This window comes from Petromyzon marinus, chromosome 10 (genome assembly GCF_048934315.1).
Source record: "Petromyzon marinus isolate PM22_M1 ecotype Great Lakes invasive population chromosome 10, UKy_Petmar_22M1.pri1.0, whole genome shotgun sequence".
NCBI lineage: Eukaryota > Metazoa > Chordata > Hyperoartia > Petromyzontiformes > Petromyzontidae > Petromyzon > Petromyzon marinus.
The window spans coordinates 2,563,550-2,585,965 of NC_133676.1; the positions used below are offsets into that span (position 1 = coordinate 2,563,550).

The window sequence follows — 22,416 nt, forward strand, 5'->3', positions numbered from 1 at the left end:
ATCACTGAGGCAGGAATAGTATACGAAACTATGTTTTATTTTAGCAGGTAAGGCCCACTGAGCTATGTAGCTCTTTTTCATAAGCGACTTGACCTCAAATGACAGCTCAATAAAGTGGCTTATCATACGGACATTTATAGCAGCCAATACTCTAAAGCATGTTTTTAAATATGGAGGGAAAATCCGGAGGACCTGGAGAGAAATTCACACGACCACGGGGAGAGAGACACGCAAACTCCAAATATACAGGCATCACAGTTGGGATCGAACCCACGATCCATGTATACCAGGCGAGGTAGTTAACATCTCGCCACCGCAAACAAACTGTGGCCACAACTACGCCTGGCCGTTTTTGTCGCCCCATCATTAACTTTTAGACCAGATACTCATTCAATACCGAACAATTTGGATTTCGAGAACCAGCTTAATTAAAGTGTCTCGCTCGGCCCATTGTTAACCTCCTGAAATCCTTGCGAATCCCCCGCGTGGTGAAGGCTCGTTAGTCATTCACCTTTAGTGAGACAGCTCGCATATTGTTAGCTTTGGTAAAGACTTGAGAGTTTTTTAGACTAACCGATATTACACTTTATTATTAATCAGATCGATATCATCTCCATCCAATCCGACGACACTCACCACCCACCACCAAAAACGGCGCGTGCACGGCGAGTGCCTGCCGGGTGCGTAGTCGGTGCATCTGCATTGGCCGTGCAACATCCGGAGCGGCCCAGGCACCGGCTATAGAAGAGGGGACCCACATTTCATTTTTCACCGCTCGCACCGCGGTCTCACGGGGGCCGTGCTACGCCGCTGGCCGCGTGAGCGTCGGCTCCATGTTGAGACATGGCACCTCCAATTAGCACGTTTGGCTACGTACATTGTGAAAGAAGTTCAACGTAAATACAACATGCGTACCTGTGTCAGATGGCGGCGTAGCTGGCTCCTGGGGTTGTGCGGTGGGGCCCGTGTCCCTACGGCCACCCGGCCGCCCGCGGTGTACGCCCCAGCGCTCCCAGGGCGACCTCTTCTCAGACTCGCCTTCACGTGCAACAACAGCGACACGCGGGTCACTCACCACGCCGTGCACGGGCCAGGGCAGCGAGCTCGCCTCCAAGTACCACCGGGCATTCACTGCTCTCACAATCATTTCCTGGGCCACCCAACACGCAACCTCTGAACTCCATCCCCTGCACCACCCAACACACAACCTCTGAACCCCATCGCCTCCACCATTCAACACACAACCTCTGAACCCCATCCCCCGCACCACCCAACACACAACCTCTGAACTCCATCCCCTGCACCACCCAACACACAACCTCTGAACTCCATCCCCTGCACCACCCAATACACAATCTCTGAACCCATCCCCTCCACCACCCAACACACAACCTCTGAACACATCCCCTCCACCACCCAACACACAACCTCTGAACCCCATCACCTCCACCACCCAACACACAACCTCTGAACTCCATCCCCTGCACCACCCAACACACAACCTCTGAACTCCATCCCCTGCACCACCCAACACACAACCTCTGAACTCCATCCTCTGCACCACCCAACACACAACCTCTGAACTCCATCCCCTGCACCACCCAACACACAACCTCTGAACCCATCCCCTGCACCACCCAACACACAACCTCTGAACTCCATCCCCTCCACCACCCAACACACAACCTCTGAACCCATCCCCTGCACCACCCAACACACAACCTCTGAACTCCATCCCCTGCACCACCCAACACACAACCTCTGAACCCCATCGCCTCCACCACCCAACACACAACCTCTGAACCCCATCGCCTGCACCACCCAACACACAACCTCTCATTGTTGGGAAGGGGGAAATGTTTTCTGGAGCTTAGCGCTGGACAGTCCCGAGTACCACCGAAGATCGCCCATTCAGTTGCGTTTAGGACGAGGTGGTGATGGCTACGTAGACAGAGGGCAGCAGAGGGCAGTGCAGAAAAAAAAGTGTTGTACTACACTTCTGTGCTCCCTATGCTGTGTGCCGTGCCCGCACCCGGAGGCTCACCTGATGATGCTGCCCCGGCCGAGCCTGCAGACTTCCCGGGGAGGAAGAGTTCGGACGTTGCCTTCTTCATGGTGCTCGGTGCCGGCGCCGCCGCCTCGGGCTTCCTCTCGGTCAGGTCGTTCGGGAGCTTTTCTGCTTCGCTCTCCGATCTCCGTTTCGAAAACCTTTCCTCCGAGCGGCTGCGACCGATCGAGAACGAGAAGCCCGACACGGTGGCCTCGATCCTCTTCCGAATCGACTCGTGGTCTCGCTTCAGAGGCTGCTCCGGGTCCCGGACGTCACCTCCCACGCTCCTCGACTCCGAGTCTTCCCGCGCCGCACGCTCCACGCTCTTCTGCCTCTCCTTGGAGCTGCTGCGCCCGAACGTGAGCGAGAGGCGTCTCCCCAGACCCGGGGTTTCTTTCCCATCGTCCTCTGTGCCCGTATGGCCCAGGTCGAGAGCCTTCCGTTCCGAGGATACGGAGCGCTTCACCTTCAGCGACAGCCTCCGCACGAAACCGCCGTCCTTGTCTTCCACGGATGGCGTGGACGACGCCTTCTGAGACGGGGTCTCCGGGCGCCGCGCCTCCTCCGTCTCCCCTCTCTGCAAATGTTCTTCCTGGACGATTCGAACGGGCGCGTTGGCCTGCCGGGGTCGGTACACCTCCTCCTCCTCCGTGCGGTACGGCTTGGCGGGCGGCTCCTCTGCCTTGGTCTTCTTCATGAAGGGGAAGATGCGCGTCAGGGACGACTCGCGATGCTTCTTGAACTTGGCCTCGAACACCGCCTCGGAGTCGATGTCCTCGATGTGCGGCAGCCTCCTCTCGGCGGACGTGGACCGCGGCCTACCAGCGTCCCCGTGTTGCAGCGCGGACAGCGCCGGCGCCGACGGGGTCCGGCGCAGCTCGGATGAGGGGGCGACCCCCGTCGGGACGAGCGGACCGAAGCCGGGGCCCTGAGTCGCCCTGGAGCCACCCTGGTGCCCGGCAGGCGAGTCCACGGACGCCATCTTCTGCTTCAGGAGCGCTCGCTTCTGGGAAGTGTCGGAGAATGGCATGGGTACGGGGGCCGGTGCGGGGGCCGGCGCGGAGGCCGGCGCGGGCATGGGAGACGCCGGGCCTGCGGGGCCACCGCCGGGATCGCGTGTCTCTCTCGTGGCCGGAGCGAGCGGCGGCTCTGGCGCGGAGAACCCGGCCTCGCCGGGCTGAGCACCGTGCTCCTGCTTGAGCACGCGGGCGCCCCCGAGCGCCGCGCGGGACGCTTCGTGCGGATGCTCCGACTCCTTCCGCGGAGGCCGCACTCGCTGTGCCGCCCCGCCGGTCGTGGCGCTCTCTCCATCCGGCTCCGTCGCGGTCGGCTCCGTCACCCTGATGACGGGAATCACGGAGCCGCGTGGAGCCGTCGGGGCGGTGCCGGCAGTGGGCGACCGCTGCGGGAGGGAGAGGGGCTCGTGCGCCCCGGGAGGTACGGGGCCGTTTCTCGCTTGCGACGCCGACGACGACGGCGGCGTCGCGACCGCCCCCGCCGCGGGCGAGGCCCCCTCCGTCGCGGCCACAGGCGATGCTCCCGCGGGGGGCCCGGTCAGCGGAGCGGGCGTCGTGGGACGCGACGGCGGGGCCGACTCGGGCGACCGTTCTTCCCGCAGTCCCGGGCTGGGTGCCGTCGCGGTCTCCGTTTGCCCATCCGCCCGCTCCTTCTGGGCCTCGGCGGCGGAGGCGACGCGGAGCGGGATCTCCAGGGGTCCCCCCATGAAGCGCCGGTGCATGGGCACCTCCTCGCCGTGCGTGAACGAGGAGCTCTTCCGCATGCGGCCACGGTCACGCTGCTGCTGCTGCTGCTGCTGCTCCTGCTGCTGCTCCTGCTGCTGCCGCGGCTGCCGCTGTGGGTCGGGCCGTTCCCCGGGGAGGTTGGTGAGGCTGCCCTCGCCCGTCGGCGTGCCGGCCCCGCTCCGGTCGGGCCTGGGCGGCCGGTCCGCGTAGCGGTCGAGGGAGAGGCTGCGCCACCCCCGCGACCCCGGCGCCGACCTTTGCGCCTCCGCCTCGGGGCCGTCGGGCGCCAGGCCGAGCTGCTCCAGCAGCGGCCCCCGCAGTCCGCTCATCTTGCCGTCCGCGCCGCTGCCACGCAGCAGCCTCTTGCGCACAAGCTCGAGACGCAGGGCGTGCTCCTCGGGGGTGACCGGCCCGGCCCCCCCTGCCAGCAGCCCCCTCCTGGCCCCCGGGGAGTCGACGGACGCGGACTTTTTCAGTCCCGGATTCTGCGGTGGCGCCGCCGCCGCCTCCGACACGTGGTTCTCCTCGCCCGTCCAGGGCGGCAGCGCGCTGTCGGCCGAGCTCCCCCTGCGCAGACGCTCGCGACGGCGCCGCGACGGCGACTCGCTCCCGCGCGGATCCCCCGACCGCTCCTCGTCGGACGACGACGAAGACGACAACGACGAGGTGGAGCTGGCCGCCTCGCCTGACCGTTTCCGACTCTGCCGCCGTCTCCGCGCCCCCGCCGGCGACTCTGACGGCGACGCCGAGGAGTCGAGCCCCGGGCCCGCGTCGCCTCGTTCGGCGGCAAGGAGCTGCCGCTTCGCCACCTGCGGGATGGATGCGTCACGACCGACGCGGGAGAGGGAGCGGCAGATGCCGTGTGCGAGCGTGCGAGCGTGCGAGCGTTTGCGCGGCGTCATTTACGTCCGGGTGCTGCGCGTAGTCCGGTGGTGCCGCGGCAGCCTGGCAGAGCGGCTCCGGTGGCGCCGCTCGGCACAGGGGCTCCGGGAGACGCTGCTTGAACGCGGCCATGAAGGAGGGCAGGTCCTCCGCCTCGTCCGACTCAGAGCTGGAGGACAGAGCCACGTGGTCGCCGGCGCGGCGCGGCGCCCCGAGCGAGTGCTGGCCCGGCCCCGACGCCAGCAGCTCGGGGATGGGGCGCAGCGCCAGACTCGACTTGTAGGCCACGAGGGAGCGCTGAGGGGCGGGGAAGGGGACAGCGGAGCGGGCGTTGCAACGCTACGGGAACGCACGGACGCGAGCGACCACAGTGAAGCCCCGTGCGACGCGCGTGCGGGCCCTTGGAAGCCGCGCGTGATTAATTGCGAGAGCGAGGGGAGCGCACGCTCGGAGCACCTGCCACTTGCGGCGCGACAGGAAGAACTTGATCCGGTCAGTGCCGACCCGGGCCGCGTCCCGGGCGGCGGACGGCGCCACCTGTGCACGGGGCCACGGCGCGCGCCACCACGTGACGAATCAGCGGGCGTTCGGGCGCGGAGACGATATTTCCACATCTAGGCGAGCGTGCGGACCTCACGCTATGCCGATGACGACGCGTAATTATTCCTGCTCACCTGGAACCAGGGGTCATCCAGACACTCCTGGGCCGACGGCCGCTCCCTGCACAGAAACGAGACGGTGGGGAGCGTGACGAGTACGGCTCTCATGGGGATTGCCCAGTGGCGGGGGGGGGGGGGGGGGGGGTGGGCAGCGAGGGAAAGCCCTACAGGAGGACCTCTGCGCTGAAACCACAGTCCCCTGACAAAGCCCATGACGTGCGCATTGTCTACACAGATGGGTCATTGAATCCCCTTGCCTTGGTGCCATCTCCTGGTCACCTCACAGCCGGGTGGATTTGTTTACTACGCGGTTAAGCAACCCTTTAGCTGCCTACAAAGCGATGCATCAGAGACATCCACCACCGCGATCAGCTTTGCGACCGCACGATTATCGCATCCCCCGCATTTCAACTCCGGGGAGAAGAGAGACATCTGTTCGACGACCACCGCTGCCCTCCCCCCCCCCCACGACCACCGCTGCCCTCCCCCTCCCCCCATGACCACCGCTGCCCTCCCCCCCCCCACGACCACCGCTGCCCTCCCCCCCCACGCCCACCGCTTGCCTGGGGTCCACCGCCAGCAGCCGAGCGATGAAGCTCCCCGCCTCTGCGCTGAGCGCCGAGAAGCAGCGCTCGAGGGAGAAGCGTCCCTCGCGAACGCGCATCAACGTCCCGCGGTCATTCTCGCCCAGGAACGGGGACGTGCCGCTCAGACTGCAGCAGCACGTGACACGTGACACGCGACACGTGACACATGACACGTGACACGCGACACATGACACGCGACACATGACACATGACACGCGACACATGACACGCAACACATGACACACGACACGAGGCACGCGACATGCAACACGTGACACATGACACAACACACGACATGCGGCATACGTCACGTGAAAAATTACATGATACGAGACACGCGACATGCGACATGCAGCACATGACATGCGACACGTGACATGCGACACGTGACATGCGACACGTGACATGCGACACGTGACATGTGACACGTGACACGTGACATGCGACAAGCGGCAATTATCTCGGATGCTAATCGGCGGAGCTCGATAATTCGTGTTAAATAATAAGTAAAAAAAGAGAGAATTACAACGGGCCAATTACTGGCCGCGAGATAATGTTCGACTCACCAAATGTAGGTAATGACTCCGACGGGCCTGCAAGGACACGCATCACAATTAGCCGCGTCTCCCGCTCGCGCAATACGGCCCGACGCAAACGTCCAATTAGGCTGCGGGCGCACGCGTGCGGCGGGCGCTGCGGTGACCGAGGATCGGCCCTCCCCGGCGGCGGCGGCGGCCCCGCCGCCGGGGGCTCGTGGGCGGGGGGCGGGGGGGGCGACGGGGCCGGCTATCAAGGTCACCAGATGTCGGTTGCCGTGGACACGGGCTGCTGCAGGACGATTTCGGGCGCCACGAACTCGGGAGTCCCCGTGGCGCTGTACTGCGGCTGCCCCGGCGGCATGAGCTCCTGCGCCGAGCCCAGGTCGCAGAGCTTCACCTCCTCGGCGTCGGGTCGCGCCATCAGCACGTTCGCCTCCTGCAGATTATACGCACGCAACAACACGCACAAAGATGCCCCGTATAGGCTGTTGGGGAAAATGCTTTCAGCGAGCACTATGAAGGCCGTACGGTACGTGCGGGGGGTGGGTGGCCAGCATCACCCCCGACCGCCTGTGTTTATACACCGCACCAGGTACTCATTTAAGGCAGAGTCGACCTAGGGTAAGCCCAAGAACCCGGTTTAGATTAATTGTCACTGGTGTTTGTCGTGAGCGGGAATTGAACTCGGGTGGCCGGGTTCGTAGCGCAGCGCACTAACCACTACACTACCGCTCCCCACATCGCGCAATCACGCATACGAGTACACACACGGGTCATGCACGTGCGCGCACACGCACGCGTACACACAATTACACACACACGCACACACGCTTGCATAGACACACATGTGCACACACGTATATGCACACGAGTACACATCCTGTACCTACTTTGACAAGATTCTAAAAAATCTGGACTCTGTATTTCCTTGCCACCCCCAGGGCACGAGTGTGCTTCCAAGTGCCCCCAGGGCACTAATGGACTGTGTCGTGCCCTTAGGGCACTAGTGTGCTTGTAGTACCCCCAGGGCACTAGTGTGGTGTGTAGTGCTCCCAGGGCACCTTGATGTCCAAGTGCAGCACGCCGGACTGGTGTAGGTAGTGCACGCCCTCCAGGATCTGGCGGATGTAGGGATGCACCTGCCAGAGAGGAGATGCAACATCAGCTGCAGCGGCCGCGTGGTGACGATGATGTCGATGCTGATGGTGTGAGAGACCCATTGAGGGAGATATCTGTTTGGTGATTTCTCCAAGTCAGCAGCCCACCCCGCCCACCTGCAGCTCAGAGATCGCAGGCTTCTTCACCAGGCGGTCCAGGAGTTCCTCGCCCGAGCAGCTGGAGGCCGAGGTCAAGGGAGGACAAGGCCGAGCGACATGGGCGGACTGGGCGGCGCCGATGGCTATCGTGGTGGTGGCAGACTGACGACGACTACGATGACGCCGCTGGAAGCGGTCAATGATGACGACGGTCGCTTATGACGGCGATGGTGGCGGCGTTACGATGATGCCTATTAGCGATTCCAGTCGGTCATCAGGAGGACCGCGGGGTCCCACTGGGCGAGCGGGGGTGGCGGGAGCGCGGAGGAGGAGGAGGTGTCGGTGCGTGGCTCGGCTCGAGGATACAGCTCGGTGAGGATGATGAGACGCCGCCTGGTTTGGAAGGCGTCCCTCAGGCAGGCGAGGCGTGGGTGCGACACCCTGGCGAGGATGCGTAGCTCGCGCTGCGCCTCGCTCCGCCGCCCTCCCGCGCGCGACACGAACTTAGCCGCCACCTCCAGGCCCGTGGTGCGGTGCACGGCTCGGCGCACCACCGAGAAGGCGCCCCTGGGACCGAGACGCGAGCGCCGTGAGCGCCGCGAGCACAGGGTCGTCCGCATCGCGCCACCGGAGCGACTTTACAACGTGCCGGCTTCTCACCTGCCGATCTCCTCCTTGACGTCGTAGTAGTCGGAAACCGTGCGCAGCCTGCACATCAGATCCTCCTCGTCCTCATGGGGCTCCCTGACTGTGGGCGCACAGCGAGCGGCGGTCACCGCCTCGGGGCATGCGACTCGTCTCGAGTTTGTGTCGTGAGCTGGTGAGTTTGTATCGTGAGCTGGTGAGTTTGTGTCGTGAGCTGGTGAGTTTGTGTCGTGAGCTGGTGAGTTTGTGTCGTGAGCTGGTGAGTTTGTGTCGTGAGCTGGTGAGTTTGTGTCGTGAGCTGGTGAGTTTGTGTCGTGAGCTGGTGAGTTTGTGTCGTGAGCTGGTGTGTTTGTGTCGTGAGCTGGTGAGTTTGAATTGTGAGCTGGTGAGTTTGTGTCGTGAGCTGGTGAGTGTGAATTGTGAGCTGGTGAGTTTGAATTGTGAGCTGGTGAGTTTGTATCGTGAGCTGGTGAGTTTGTGTCGTGAGCTGGTGAGTTTGTGTCGTGAGCTGGTGAGTTTGTGTCGTGAGCTGGTGAGTTTGAATTATGAGCTGGTGAGTTTGTATTGTGAGCTGGTGAGTTTGTATCGTGAGTTGGTGAGTTTGTGTCGTGAGCTGGTGAGATTGTGTCGTGAGCTGGTGAGTTTGTGTCGTGAGCTGGTGAGTTTGTGTCGTGAGCTGGTGAGTTTGTATCGTGAGCTGGTGAGTTTGAATTGTGAGCTGGTGAGTTTGTATCGTGAGCTGGTGAGTTTGTATCGTGAGCTGGTGAGTTTGAATTGAGAGCTGGTGAGTTTGTATCGTGAGCTGGTGAGTTTGTATCGTGAGCTGGTGAGTTTGTATCGTGAGCTGGTGAGTTTGTATCGTGAGCTGGTGAGTTTGAATTGTGAGCTGGTGAGTTTGAATTGTGAGCTGGTGAGTTTGAATTGTGAGCTGGTGAGTTTGTATCGTGAGCTGGTGAGTTTGTATCGTGAGCTGGTGAGTTTGTATTGTGAGCTGGTGAGTTTGTATCGTGAGCTGGTGAGTTTGTGTCGTGAGCTGGTGAGTTTGAATTGTGAGCTGGTGAGTTTGAATTGTGAGCTGGTGAGTTTGTATCGTGAGCTGGTGAGTTTGAATTTTGAGCTGGTGAGTTTGTGTCCCAGGGTGGTGAGTTTGTGTCGTGAGCTGGTGAGTTTGTATCGTGAGCTGGTGAGTTTGTATCGTGAGCTGGTGAGTTTGAATTTTGAGCTGGTGAGTTTGTATCGTGAGCTGGTGAGTTTGTATCGTGAGCTGGTGAGTTTGTATCGTGAGCTGGTGAGTTTGTATCGTGAGCTGGTGAGTTTCAATTGTGAGCTGGTGAGTTTGTATCGTGAGCTGGTGAGTTTGTGTTGTGAGCTGGTGAGTTTGTATCGTGAGCTGTGAGTTTGAATTGTGAGCTGGTGAGTTTGTATCGTGAGCTGGTGAGTTTGAATTGTGAGCTGGTGAGTTTGTATCGTGAGCTGGTGAGTTTGAATTGTGAGCTGGTGAGTTTGTATCGTGAGCTGGTGAGTTTGAATTGTGAGCTGGTGAGTTTGTGTCGTGAGCTGGTGAGTTTGTATGGTGAACTGGTGAGTTTGAATTGTGAGCTGGTGAGTTTGAATTGTGAGCTGGTGAGTTTGAATTGTGAGCTGGTGAGTTTGTATCGTGAGCTGGTGAGTTTGTGTCGTGAGCTGGTGAGTTTGTGTCCCAGGGTGGTGAGTTTGTGTCCCAGGGTGGTGTGTTTGTGTCCCAGAGTGGTGAGTTTGTGTCCCAGGGTGGTGACCCTGTGAGTGCCGTGCGGTGCCCCACCGGAGCACACGCTCAGCTCGGCCTTGCAGCTGCACTCCCCGGCCGGGTTGCGTGCCACGCACGTGTACACGCCGCAGTCGGCCTGGCTCACGCTCAGGATCACCAGCGAGCACTCGGCATCGTCGTACACGAACGACACGTGGCTGCTCTCCGCCAGTAGCGCGTCATCCTGCCGCGTTGGGGGGGGAAGGGGTCCGGGTGGGAAACACGGGGGTCACGCCGTGTTCCACGCCGCACACGCGTGCGTCGCACGCGTGTACGTCACGCGTGACGCGTGAAGTTCACGCGTGTGCCTCACGCCTCCCGCACCCTCCGCTGGCGCGCACCTTGAACCAGAGCACGTCCGGCAGGGGAATCCCCTCGACCACCACCGCCAACCTGGCGCTCTCCCCGGGCACCACATCCACGTCCTCCATGATCTCGTCGAAACGAGGGGCCTCTGTGAGCGGCACACACGGGTCAAGGCAGCCGAGGGGCGAGGACGCGGAGGAGGAGGAGGGGAGAGGCTGGGGGCAGGGGGGGGTGGGCACTCACCCGCCAGCTGCACGCTGACGGTGCAGCTCGCCACGCCGAGCGTGTTCTCGGCGAGGCACACGTACTCCCCCAGGTGGCGCCGCGTCACGGCCGCGATGTCGAGCGAGAACGAGTCCTCGTCGTGGGTGCCCAGGCTGTAGCCGTCCCTGTGCAGCTGCACCGGGATCCCGTCCCTGCGAGGGCGAGCGCGGGTGAGTGGGGGCGCGGGTGAGCGGGGGTGAGCGGGGGCGCGGGTGAGCGGGGGCGCGGGTGAGCGGGGGCGCGGGTGAGCGGGGGTGAGCGGGGGTGCGGGTGAGCGGGGGCGCGCGCACGCGAGCGCTCCCGCCGACACCGGTGGCGCCGGGGCGCGGACTGGTCGGGGGCCGAGGAGCGGAGTTTGGCGAGCGCTGCCGACGATTTCCCCCCCTCCCCCCGAGTTACGCGAGGCCGTGCCTGGTCCAGCTGAGCGCGGCGGCCACGTGGTTGATGGAGTAGTTGAGGCTGGCGGCTCCGCGCTCCGCCACGAACAGCGCCTCGGGAACCTCCACGAAGCGCGGCGCCTCCTCCTGGAAGGGCCCTGCGCTCGCGCGCACACGGAGGGCGCGCCCGTCAGCCCCGCGTCCCCCCGTCCCTCGCGGGGGTCCGCGTCGCGGGCCGCCGACGGCGCCCGAGCGCGGGGGCGGCGCGAGAGGCACTGACGTCGCGGGGCGAGGGCGACGGGCGCGGAGGCGCGGGACGGCCGGCTGGCGCCCGCGGGGCAGAGCGCCAGCACGCGGAAGCGGAGCGGCGCCGCCGTCGGGAGCCGCTGCACGGTGCGGGCGGTGCCCACGAGGCCCGAGGCGAGGAGGCGCCAGTCGGAGGCGGCGCCCTCCTCCCGCCACTCGAGCGAGTAGGTGAGGGACGCCGGGTCTGCGGAGAGGGCGCACAGCCACCGTGTCTGAGCGGTGCTCATCTGTTTATGACTCGCGGTGTAAATTCCACATTCCTACGGGATGGGTGAGTGTCTTCATTCGACAACGAGTCTTGACTTCGCCACAAAGTGGTACTCATTTGATCGACTCCACCCGGATGATGAGCCGAATCAATCCCCAGCCCGGAATGTACATGAAGTCCCCGACTTAAAACGCGAACTCGCAATTGCAAACTGAATTGTGGAACTATTTTGTTCAGAGGAGCGACCCTCCGCAAGATGTGATGAGTCGGCTTCGCGCTGTGAGTGTATGCGCGTGTGTGCGCTGTGAGCGTGTGTGTGCTGTGAGTGTGTGAGTGTGTGCGCGTGTATGCGAGTGTGTGCGCATGTGTGCGCTGTGAGTGTGTGCGCTGTGAGTGTGTGTGTGCGCGTGTGTCGCTGTGAGTATGTGCGCGTGTGTGTGAGTGTGTGCGTGTGTGTGCACGCGTGGACGTGTGTGTGAAAATGTGAGTGTGTGTGTGGAGCGGTAGTGTAGCAGGGCGCTGCGCTATGAAAGCGGTGACCCGATTTTGATTCTTGCTCACGGCCAACACCAGTACCTGGTGTGTAAACATCACCACCGGGGAGACAAAGGCGGCCGGGCGTGGTCTTGGCCACCCACTCCCTCGTGTGCCGTACCGGCCTTCATAGGTGCTCGCTAACAGCACTTGCTCCTACGGTCTGTTAAGGCTACAGGGGGGATCGTTGTTGTTGGGGTGTCTTTGTGCGCGCGTGCCCCGTGTGTGTGTGTGTCTCACACCCCGTGTGTGTGTGTCTCACACCCCGTGTGTGTGTGTGTCTCACACCCTGTGTGTGTGTCTCACACCCCGTGTGTGTGTGTGTCTCACACCCCGTGTGTGTGTGTCTCACACCCCGTGTGTGTGTGTGTCGCACACCCCGTGTGTGTGTCTCACACCCCGTGTGTGTGTGTGTCTCACACCCCGTGTGTGTGTGTGTCTCACACCCTGTGTGTATGTGTGTCTCACACCCCGTGTGTGTGTGTGTCTCACACCCCGTGTGTGTGTGTCTCACACCTCGTGTGTGTGTGTCTCACACCCCGTGTGTGTGTGTGTCTCACACCCCGTGTGTGTGTGTCTCACACCCCGTGTGTGTGTGTGTCTCACACCCCGTGTGTGTGTGTGTCTCACACCCCGTGTGTGTGTGTCTCACACCCTGTGTGTGTGTCTCACACCCCGTGTGTGTGTGTGTCTCACACCCCGTGTGTGTGTCTCACACCCCGTGTGTGTGTGTCTCACACCCCGTGTGTGTGTGTCTCACACCCCGTGTGTGTGTGTGTCTCACACCCCGTGTGTGTGTGTGTGTGTCTCACACCCCGTGTGTGTGTGTGTGTCTCACACCCCGTGTGTGTGTGTCTCACACCCCGTGTGTGTGTGTCTCACACCCCGTGTGTGTGTCTCACACCCCGTGTGTGTGTCTCACACCCCGTGTGTGTGTGTCACACCCTGTGTGTGTGTCTCTCACACCCCGTGTGTGTGTGTGTCTCTCACACCCCGTGTGTGTGTGTGTCTCTCACACCCCGTGTGTGTGTGTGTCTCACACCCCGTGTGTGTGTCTCACACCCCGTGTGTGTGTGTGTCTCACACCCCGTGTGTGTGTGTGTGTCTCACACCCCGTGTGTGTGTGTCTCACACCCCGTGTGTGTGTGTGTGTCTCACACCCCGTGTGTGTGTGTGTGTCTCACACCCCGTGTGTGTGTGTGTGTCTCACACCCCGTGTGTGTGTGTGTGTCTCACACCCCGTGTGTGTGTGTGTGTCTCACACCCCGTGTGTGTGTGTGTGTCTCACACCCCGTGTGTGTGTGTGTGTGTCTCACACCCCGTGTGTGTGTGTGTGTGTCTCACACCCCGTGTGTGTGTGTGTGTCTCACACCCCGTGTGTGTGTGTGTCTCACACCCCGTGTGTGTGTGTGTGTCTCACACCCCGTGTGTGTGTGTGTGTCTCACACCCCGTCTGTGTGTGTGTCTCACACCCCGTGTGTGTGTGTGTCTCACACCCCGTGTGTGTGTGTGTGTCTCACACCCCGTGTGTGTGTGTGTGTGTGTCACACCCCGTGTGTGTGTGTGTCACACCCCGTGTGTGTGTGTGTCACACCCCGTGTGTGTGTGTGTCACACCCCGTGTGTGTGTGTGTCCACTTGTGGCGACTCACTGCCCCGCTTCCGACTACAAGCGAGCATTAGGAGGCAAGGTAAGTGGAAATAAAATGGTTATTTTCTATTCATGTTACTCTATGTTATGTTAAATTTACTATACAGCCTTTTTTTACAGTGTTACGCGCACATGTATAAAATTCCTTCTTAACTATGAGTGGAACAATGCTTCCCGTTTTGTTGAACCGTAACAGATGGGCATTTCAATACAGTGCATTACTGTGCTCCGACTTACGAACCGTCCGACTTACGAACGGTTCGAATTCGGTTCGTAACCCGAGGACTGCCTGTACAGGAAAACTTCTCCGAGCGCTGCGCTAAGCGCCGAGCCACCGAGCCGGATCACAGCGTCACGTTTCCCAGCCAGGAGGACCTCGAGCAGAGGAGCAGCAGCAGCAGCAGCTGTAGCTGCTGTGCCACTGGGGTCGCAGTGGTTCGTAAGCGAGGCCCTCGGGTTGAAGAATTAAACACGCCAGCGCATCTCGATGCCAAAATGTGCAAATTGCTACTCGCGCGCACGGCAACCAGACGAAGAGGACGCTGCTATTTTAACTGTGGCACAACCGTTCAATTATAGCGCTGATTGGCTCTAAGAATAACCCGTGAGTGAATGTCCCACGGCGCCGGGCCTCACCGATGGAGGGGGGCACTCGTCGTGGGGGGCTCCACGTGACGGTGAGGGCGCGGCTCCACACGGAGCTCACCAGGGGCGCGCTCTCGGGGGGCTCCAGCATCATATCTGTGGAGGAGGGTGCGCGGGAGGGACGTGGGGGGAGGGGGGCGTGTTGGAAAGAGGGGGAGGGGAAAGAGGGAGGGTGCGGGGGAGAAAGGGGGGCGGGGGGAGAGAAGGGGGAGGGGGTGTAGGGAGGAGGGGGTGTAGGGAGGAGGGGGTGTGGGGGTAAGAGGGGGGAGGGGATGTGGGGAGAAAGGGGGGCGGGGGGAGAGAAGGGGGAGGGGGTGTGGGGAGAAGGGGCGGGGTAGAGTGGGGGGAGGGGGTGTCGGAAAGAAGATGTGGGGGTGAGAGAGGGAGGGGGGAGATGGGTGGGGATGTGGGGGGGATGTGGGGGGGATGTGGGGGGGAGATGGGGTGGGGAGATGTGGGGGGGGGATGTGGGGGGGGAGATGTGGGGGGGGATGTGGGGGGGGAAGATGTGGGGGGGAGATGTGGGGGGGGATGTGGGGGGGAGATGTGGGGGGGGGAGATGTGGGGGGGGGATGTGGGGGGGGAGATGTGGGGGGGGATGTGGGGGGGGAGATGTGGGGGGGATGTGGGGGGGGATGTGGGGGGGAGATGTGGGGGGGGATGTGGGGGGGAGATGGGGTGGGGAGATGTGGGGGGGGAGATGTGGGGGGGGATGTGGGGGGGGGATGTGGGGGGGATGTGGGGGGGAGATGTGGGGGGGGATGTGGGGGGGGGATGTGGGGGGGGATGTGGGGGGGGGATGTGGGGGGGGAGATGTGGGGGGGTAGATGTGGGGGGGGATGTGGGGGGGAGATGGGGTGGGGAGATGGGGTGGGGAGATGGGGTGGGGAGATGTGGGGGGGGGATGTGGGGGGGGGATGTGGGGGGGGAGATGTGGGGGGGGATGTGGGGGGGGGAGATGTGGGGGGGGATGTGGGGGGGGGATGTGGGGGGGAGATGTGGGGGGGGATGTGGGGGGGAGATGGGGTGGGGAGATGTGGGGGGGGAGATGTGGGGGGGGATGTGGGGGGGGGATGTGGGGGGGGATGTGGGGGGGGGAGATGTGGGGGGGGAGATGTGGGGGGGGATGTGGGGGGGGGGATGTGGGGGGGGATGTGGGGGGGGGATGTGGGGGGGGGAGATGTGGGGGGGAGATGTGGGGGGGGATGTGGGGGGGATGTGGGGGGGGGGAGATGTGGGGGGGAGATGGGGTGGGGAGATGTGAGGGGGGAGAGATGTGGGGGGGAGATGGGGTGGGGAGATGTGGGGGGGGGAGATGTGGGTGGGGGGAAAGGTGGGGGGGGAGATGTGGGGGGGGGAGATGTGGGGGGAGAGATGTGGGGGGGGATGTGGGGGGGAGATGTAGGGGGGGAAAGGTGGGGGGGGGGAGATGTGGGTGGGTGGAAGTTGGCGATGCCGGGTGCGAGAGAAGAGGCGCGTGGTGCGTCAAAGCCCTGCGTGCGTGCACGGAACGCTCCCACCCCCACCCCGCCCACCCCCCTACCCGAGACGTAGAGATGCGCGTACGAGGTGGCCTTGCCCACTTTGTTGGCGACCACGCATTTGTAGACGCCGCCGTGGGCGCGCGAAGCCGGCTTGACGATCAGGCAGAAGGTGTCTTTCTCTGTCGCACACGCGCCCACACGCACACGACGGTCTGCACCCGCGGCGCCTCGCACGCGCTCCCGGGAACCCGCGCCCGGCAGGGAACTCCGTCGGAAAAAGTTGCGGGCTGCGTTGCTCACTCTCGGCCATGCTGATGGTGGCCGTGCGCTCCAGGCGCACGCCGTGGTGGTACCAGGCGGCCGTGGGCCGCGGGGTGCCCGTGACCCGGCACTCCAGGGTGGCGCGAGCCCCCTCCGACACGTCCTGGTCGCGCAGCGGGCGGGTGAAGTCCGGCATGGTGCACAGCTCCGGCTCGGGGTCCGGCTCCGGCTCCTCTGGGATTGAAGGCATTTTCTCCAGCTTCGCCCTGGGGCGAGGGGTCGAGAGGGAATCCGCGGAGGTGATGAGGGGCGAGGTGTGAGAGGGGGGGCTGGGCTCGAGTCACGCCCTCTGCCGATAACAGTCCCGATCACAGTGCTCGCAGCGCCACTCCGCGGGGCTCTTCCACGGCGAGCGAATCGCGACGTTGTGGTGGCGGCGGCGGCGACGATGGCAGCGGCGGCGGGATAATTCGGCGAGGCCACGCGGGCAGTGAGCGAGGCGACGGAGCGAGAGGGCGACACTCACATGGGCGAGGGCAGCGGCCGCGGCTCCTCCACGTAGAGCTCGGCGCGGCAGCTCGCCCGGCCGTGCGCGTTCGAGGCCACGGCCGCGTACTCCCCCTCGGCGTCCGCGCTCACGCGCGCGATCAGCAGCGAGTGCAGCCCCCGCTCGCTCAGCACCCGCAGCGCCTCGCAATCGCACAGCTCCTGGTCTGCGGGGGTGGAGGAGGTGGGTGGGAGAGCGGCTCACGGCACCAGCCGCGCGTCGTTTGAACCTCCCATCGCCGAGCGCCCCGTGTAGCTACATTTAGGCAGGGAGGGCGGCAGCCCCACGGCCCCCCCCCACGGCCCCCCACCCCCACGCCCTTGGAACGCACGCGATGCCTCGCAGCGGGGATGTAACGGTACGAAAATACAGTCGCGATCCGCGCAGGGATGTCTCATTTACATGTCGGCTCCCGCGGCGAGCGAGACGGCCCACCTGCCACTCGCGACAAGCAACGCCGACGCAGCGGCCGGCAAGCCACGGGCAGCCGCCCCAGCAGCTGCCGGTGACGGCGCCTTGGCACGACGCACCTGCAGGGCGGCCAAGGCACTCGCAGAACGCAGCGCAGCAAGTCGGTATCACGAACGATGCGCGCGTGCGGGGTTTCGTCGTTTATGGTGATTTGCTCGGGCCTGTCCGCGGAATAACTCCGATAAATAATACAGAAGGCATAGCGCTCCCAGTGGTGTACAAGGACAAAGCCTCCCCATCATCACGAACACAGCCGTACCACACCGGCAACGCTATCGTGTAATAGGCCGACTTCAAACTCGCAGGAATTCCGAGTGTAGTCAATGTCTCCGCCCTCTTTCTGCTCTGAATAAGATCCATTCCCCCAGGACACTGATTGAGCTGCTGTATCCGCCCGTGTCGTCACGACGGGCTATTGAAGAGCGCGCCGATATTGTAAATGTTTATTCGTGGTACTTGTCCGCTATGACGGACCCCTCTGCGGTGTCGATGTAGGCGACGAAAGACCCGAATGGTTGGGGCAGGCCACGGATGCTGGTGTCAACCTTACAGCTTGCAGCGGCGGCAAGGAAAGGCGTGCCACGGTGTGCGGTGGCATCGATGGCTTTGATGACCTCTTCACCTTGAACTTGCCCTAGACGATGGGGGGCGTGCGTATGCGAGCATGTGATTGTGCCACGTGGGAGCGGGAAGGTCGGGCTCCACGCACCGTAGTGGAACCAGGTCACAGTGGGCGCCGGGCTCCCGCTCACTCTGCAGTCGAGACGCCCAGGGCGCCCCTCCATCACGTCCACATCTCCCAGGCAGGTGGTGAAGAGCGGCTCCCGGGACGGGGTCACGGTCAGCTGCGCGCTGGTCATGATCTCGTCTGTGCGGGGCGTGGGGAATGGGGGAGCGTGGCGTGTGGCACGTGGCGTGTGGCGCGGGGAGCGTGGCATGGGGAGCGGGGAGCGTGGCACGTGGTGTGTGGCACGTGGCGTGTGGCATGGGGAGCGTGGCATGGGGAGCGGGGAGCGTGGCACGTGGTGTGTGGCACGGGGAGCGTGGCGTGTGGCACGGGGAGCGTGGCATGGAGAGCGGGGGGCGTGGCACGTGGTGTGTGGCACGGGGAGCGGGGAGCGTGGCACGTGGCATGGGGAGCGGGGAGCGTGGCACGTGGCGTGTGGCACTTGGCGTGTGGCATGGGGAGCGTGGCATGGGGAGCGGGGAGCGTGGCGTGTGGCACGTGGCGTGTGGCGCGGGGAGCGGGGAGCGTGGCACGTGGCGTGTGGCACGTGGCGTGTGGCACGGGGAGCGTGGAATGGGGAGCGTGGCATGGGGAGCGGGGAGCGTGGCACGTGGCGTGTGGCATGGGGAGCGTGGCGTGTGGCATGGGGAGCGTGGCATGGGGAGCGGGGAGCGTGGCACGTGGCGTGTGGCATGGGGAGCGTGGCGTGTGGCATGGGGAGCATGGCATGGGGAGCGGGGAGCGTGGCACGTGGCGTGTGGCATGGGGAGCGTGGCGTGTGGCACGTGGCGTGTGGCACGGGGAGCGTGGCGTGTGGCACGTGGCGTGTGGCACGGGGAGCGGGGGGCGTGGCACGTGGCGTGTGGCACGGGGAGCGGGGGGCGTGGCACGTGGCGTGTGGTTCGGGGGAGCGAGGTGCGTGGTGCGGCACGCCACCGCGGGCACGTGGCGACAAGCAGCACACGCAGCGCGTACACACCGCACACGCAGCACATAGGGAACAATTAAAGAGCACACGCGGTGCACACACAGCACGTACAGAGCGGACACAGACCACACACAGCGGAGGCCAACGGCAAGCACGGTAACAGAGTGCACGCGGAGAGAGAAAGCACACACAGGGATACGGGGTAAGAAACCCCGCTCGCGTGCACGACAAACAGAACCACGCACGGCACAACCCAAGCGAAAACCGAGCCAATGAAGCATTTCCAAAACCCAGTGTCCCCTTCGGGAGATACACAAGGGGCTCGTCGTGCGTGCAGAATATCGAAGCAAGAGGCTGAAACATTGCGCTCCAGGCCCCTGGCATGAGACTCGAATTCCGACCTCGATCCCCTTGAGTGCCGAGCTGTGATGGGAGTGGGATGGTGGGATCAGGGATGGGGGTCGGGGGGGGGCACCCTTGGCGGTGCTGAGCTTGCACGAGTAGACTCCAGAGTCGTCCTCATGCACCGAGGCCACCACGAGGCAGCAGCGCGTCCCGTCGAAGTGCATCTTGCAGCTGAGCAGCGCGGGCTGCACCAGGCGCCCGTCCTTGAGCCAGTCGACGTCCGTGTCGGGGGGCCCGCTCACCGCGCACTCCAGTCGCACCTCGTCGCCCGCGTGCGCGCTCGCGGGCCGCAGGGGCATGAGGAAGGCGAGGGCCTCCTCGCTGGGGGGCTCTGAAGGGCACGGCAGGGAGAGGTGCAGCAGGGCACGGGGCATCGGACTGTGTTTCGGCCACACCCCTTGTCTGGCCGCCCTTGCCCCACTCCCCCCCCACACCTTCCCCCCCTCACCCCCGCGAGCAGCACCTGTGACACGCAGGAACGCGTGGCTCTGGCTGACCCCGGCCATGCCGTGAGCGCGGCACGTGTAGGTGCCCGCGTCCGTGGCCTCCACTTTGAGCAGCGTGAGCGTCACCACGCCCTCGGTCTCCCGCGCCCGGATCCGGCCGCCCAGGATCACAGCCTCCCCGTCCTTTAACCTGCGGGGTCCCGGCGAGGGGCGGAGGAGGTCACGGCAAGTCGCCCATCACGCCGCCGCAGTGAACATTTCCGTGGATATTTAGAGACGACCGCATCTCGAGCCGGCTTCAACTGTGTCCCGTCAAGCCGTCCGTCCCTTGCCCGCGACGGCCAGCGCACGTGACCGACCAGCGTTTCGCAACGTTTCGAAATAATGGCGCGTAAAAAAACAAAAACTACGCGTAAATTTGTGGTGGCGGTGACGGCTCGTGTGGCCACCTCCTCCTACCATGTGATGCTCGGCTGGGGCCGCCCGGACACCCGCGCACTGAACTCCGCGTCGTAGCCCTGCGCCACCGCCTGATCCAGCAGTGCGTCCTGCGGGCACAGACTTGTGTTGGGATTCGCGTTCGTCCGCCCCCCGGTTAACATGGGGATCTGGTGCTTCGTGAGTTGATGAGCTCAGCCTGGTCACCAGACTGGAAAGAAATATCTGTAAACCTGAATGGGTGATCAGTGTGAGTGCTATAATGTGATGAGGTGCACCGGGTCACGATAGCCCCCAATTGAAAGGACCTCTGTAGTCTGTGACGACATCTCTCCTCAGTGGCCGTTCTCGGACGTGGAGTGATCGTTATACGGTTGGTTTTCTGTGAGACTTCCGAATAAAAATGTCTTCGTATCGCGACATAATAACAACAACGATAACACAAGCAGAACAATTGTAGCAAAAAGCGGTAACGATATACGAGTTCAACCAAATGCCACGTGGACGCAGCCTCAGGACCTGGGCTCCACTCACCTCGAACGCGGGGGGGGTGGGGAGAGCCGCGGGGCTCACGGGCCGTGCCCCGGAGGCCCCGAGCGGCCCCTCGCCCCGGCCGAAGTGGGCCCTGTCCTCGGGCAGGATGCCCGTGTCTCCTGCAGGGCGCCCACCCTTCACGACCGCTGCGGGGTTGGGCGGAGGCTCCGCTCGTGACGCTGGCACCGCGCAGCCGGCTGAGAAAGACGATGGACGCGTGTTTTAAACGATCATCACCGTCGCCATAAGCCATGGTTTATCCACTGCTTGATTAAGGCATCTCCATGCCATCACTATTCTTCATGGTCCTGTTACGCTGCGGGCCGTCTCTCTTCTGCACACGTGCTAACGTTGGGGTGTGTTCCCTTCTTGATTACCATTCTGTCATCAGTCTCATCCCGCCGAGGAATATTTGCGACCTAACCCCACTTGACGAAATCTGTCGATGTTCCCTGTTCCAAGTGTTCCTCTCAGTATAATTCCCAGCATGCACCTCTCCATTGCTTCTTTAGGAACTTTTCTGTTTTCGTTTCATTTTTTTTGTTCGTATTTCAGACCCACAGATCAAACCCCCGCGGTACGCGCTGATTGGAAACTCTCCTCCACACGCTGCTCTGCTTGATTAAATTTCAGCGCCCTTGCGCCGAGTCGCCCCGAGCCAACGGATGAAAACTCCCCGCTCCTGTGACGGGAGAGGCAGGCTGCAGGCGTACCTGGCGCGACGACGGTGAGGAAGGCGCTGCTGCCCGTGACGCCCACTTCGTTGGAGGCGGTGACGGAGAAGAGGCCCGCGTCGCCGGGTCGCGCGGCCTCCAGGCGCAGCCAGTGGCGCCGCTCCTCGCTGCCCGCGCACCACCGCTCCCCGGGTCCCACGCCCTCGTCCCCGTTCCTCCACTGCACTGTGGGCGGCAACGGGCGGAGGGCGAGATGGCGGAACCGAGTAGCGGAGAGCGTTGTGCGCACGCCGCTGGCGAGGTGGGGGTCGGGGGCGGGGGGATGAAGAGTGCAGCGGTTCTGTCTCCTGAGGAACTTTGGTCTGTTTTCTCAGAGGCGGTGTTGCACCGTGGGCTTGCGGCCCTGAGCCGCGTGACAACGGGGATGGGGTTTCTCGCTCTGCTCACCTGGCAGACCCGGCCACGGGTGTAAGCGATGCGCGCAGCGGTCGCGTTCGTCACCTGTTATCTCCGCCGCCATAATAATAATAATACATCATCTCGTGGAAAGTTGTTTTGTTTAAACATTTCCCGGTGTCCAAAACGGAACAAAGATCATGGTGCCGTCAATGGTGCCGTGCTGATGCCGTGATGGTGTTGTGATGGTGCCGTGATGGTGTTGTGATGGTACCATGATTGTGTTGTGATGGTGCCGTGCTGGTACCATGCTGGTGTTGTGATGGTGCCGTGATGGTATTGTGATGGTGCCGTGCTGGTACCATGCTGGTGTTGTGATGGTGCCGTGATGGTGTTGTGATGGTGCGTGCTGGTACCCGCTGGAGTCGGGTAGCCGCTGACGACGCACTCGAGCACGGCCGGGGACCCGTCTGTGGCCTCCACGTCCCTGAGCGGCTGCTCGAATCTGGGCTCCTCGAGTTCATCCTCCGCAGGGGACATCTCCCCTTCATCCTCCTCCTCCTCGGAGTTGGAATCTGTGGGTAGCACAGGATCGTGGGATGCACATCACCTTGAGCACCGCCGAGCACAAATTCGGGGGAGCAAAGGTAATCTTGTGGGTGGTGTGTG

General features: G+C 63.2%; 1 protein-coding gene across 2 annotated transcripts in view; it reads right to left on the bottom strand.

The window, feature by feature from the left end:
• Window positions 1-22,416, bottom strand: part of SPEG (striated muscle enriched protein kinase) — a 155,825-nt gene that overhangs the window by 11,391 nt on the left and 122,018 nt on the right. For both annotated transcript variants that reach the window (XM_076066040.1, XM_076066041.1), the window contains exons 4-31: window positions 22,164-22,322; window positions 21,391-21,576; window positions 20,678-20,874; window positions 20,165-20,253; window positions 19,723-19,895; window positions 19,330-19,590; window positions 17,909-18,067; window positions 16,708-16,894; window positions 16,221-16,447; window positions 15,980-16,099; window positions 14,428-14,532; window positions 11,374-11,583; window positions 11,128-11,251; window positions 10,696-10,868; window positions 10,488-10,600; window positions 10,162-10,330; window positions 8,376-8,463; window positions 8,082-8,282; window positions 7,734-7,794; window positions 7,521-7,598; window positions 6,720-6,895; window positions 6,487-6,513; window positions 5,897-6,046; window positions 5,349-5,394; window positions 5,131-5,211; window positions 4,699-4,971; window positions 2,045-4,601; window positions 916-1,038 (exon numbers count right to left, since the gene is read on the bottom strand). In XM_076066040.1, the coding sequence (XP_075922155.1) occupies window positions 916-1,038; window positions 2,045-4,601; window positions 4,699-4,971; window positions 5,131-5,211; window positions 5,349-5,394; window positions 5,897-6,046; window positions 6,487-6,513; window positions 6,720-6,895; window positions 7,521-7,598; window positions 7,734-7,794; window positions 8,082-8,282; window positions 8,376-8,463; window positions 10,162-10,330; window positions 10,488-10,600; window positions 10,696-10,868; window positions 11,128-11,251; window positions 11,374-11,583; window positions 14,428-14,532; window positions 15,980-16,099; window positions 16,221-16,447; window positions 16,708-16,894; window positions 17,909-18,067; window positions 19,330-19,590; window positions 19,723-19,895; window positions 20,165-20,253; window positions 20,678-20,874; window positions 21,391-21,576; window positions 22,164-22,322 (6,513 nt within the window). The remainder of the gene's footprint in view (window positions 1-915; window positions 1,039-2,044; window positions 4,602-4,698; window positions 4,972-5,130; window positions 5,212-5,348; window positions 5,395-5,896; window positions 6,047-6,486; window positions 6,514-6,719; window positions 6,896-7,520; window positions 7,599-7,733; window positions 7,795-8,081; window positions 8,283-8,375; window positions 8,464-10,161; window positions 10,331-10,487; window positions 10,601-10,695; window positions 10,869-11,127; window positions 11,252-11,373; window positions 11,584-14,427; window positions 14,533-15,979; window positions 16,100-16,220; window positions 16,448-16,707; window positions 16,895-17,908; window positions 18,068-19,329; window positions 19,591-19,722; window positions 19,896-20,164; window positions 20,254-20,677; window positions 20,875-21,390; window positions 21,577-22,163; window positions 22,323-22,416) is intronic.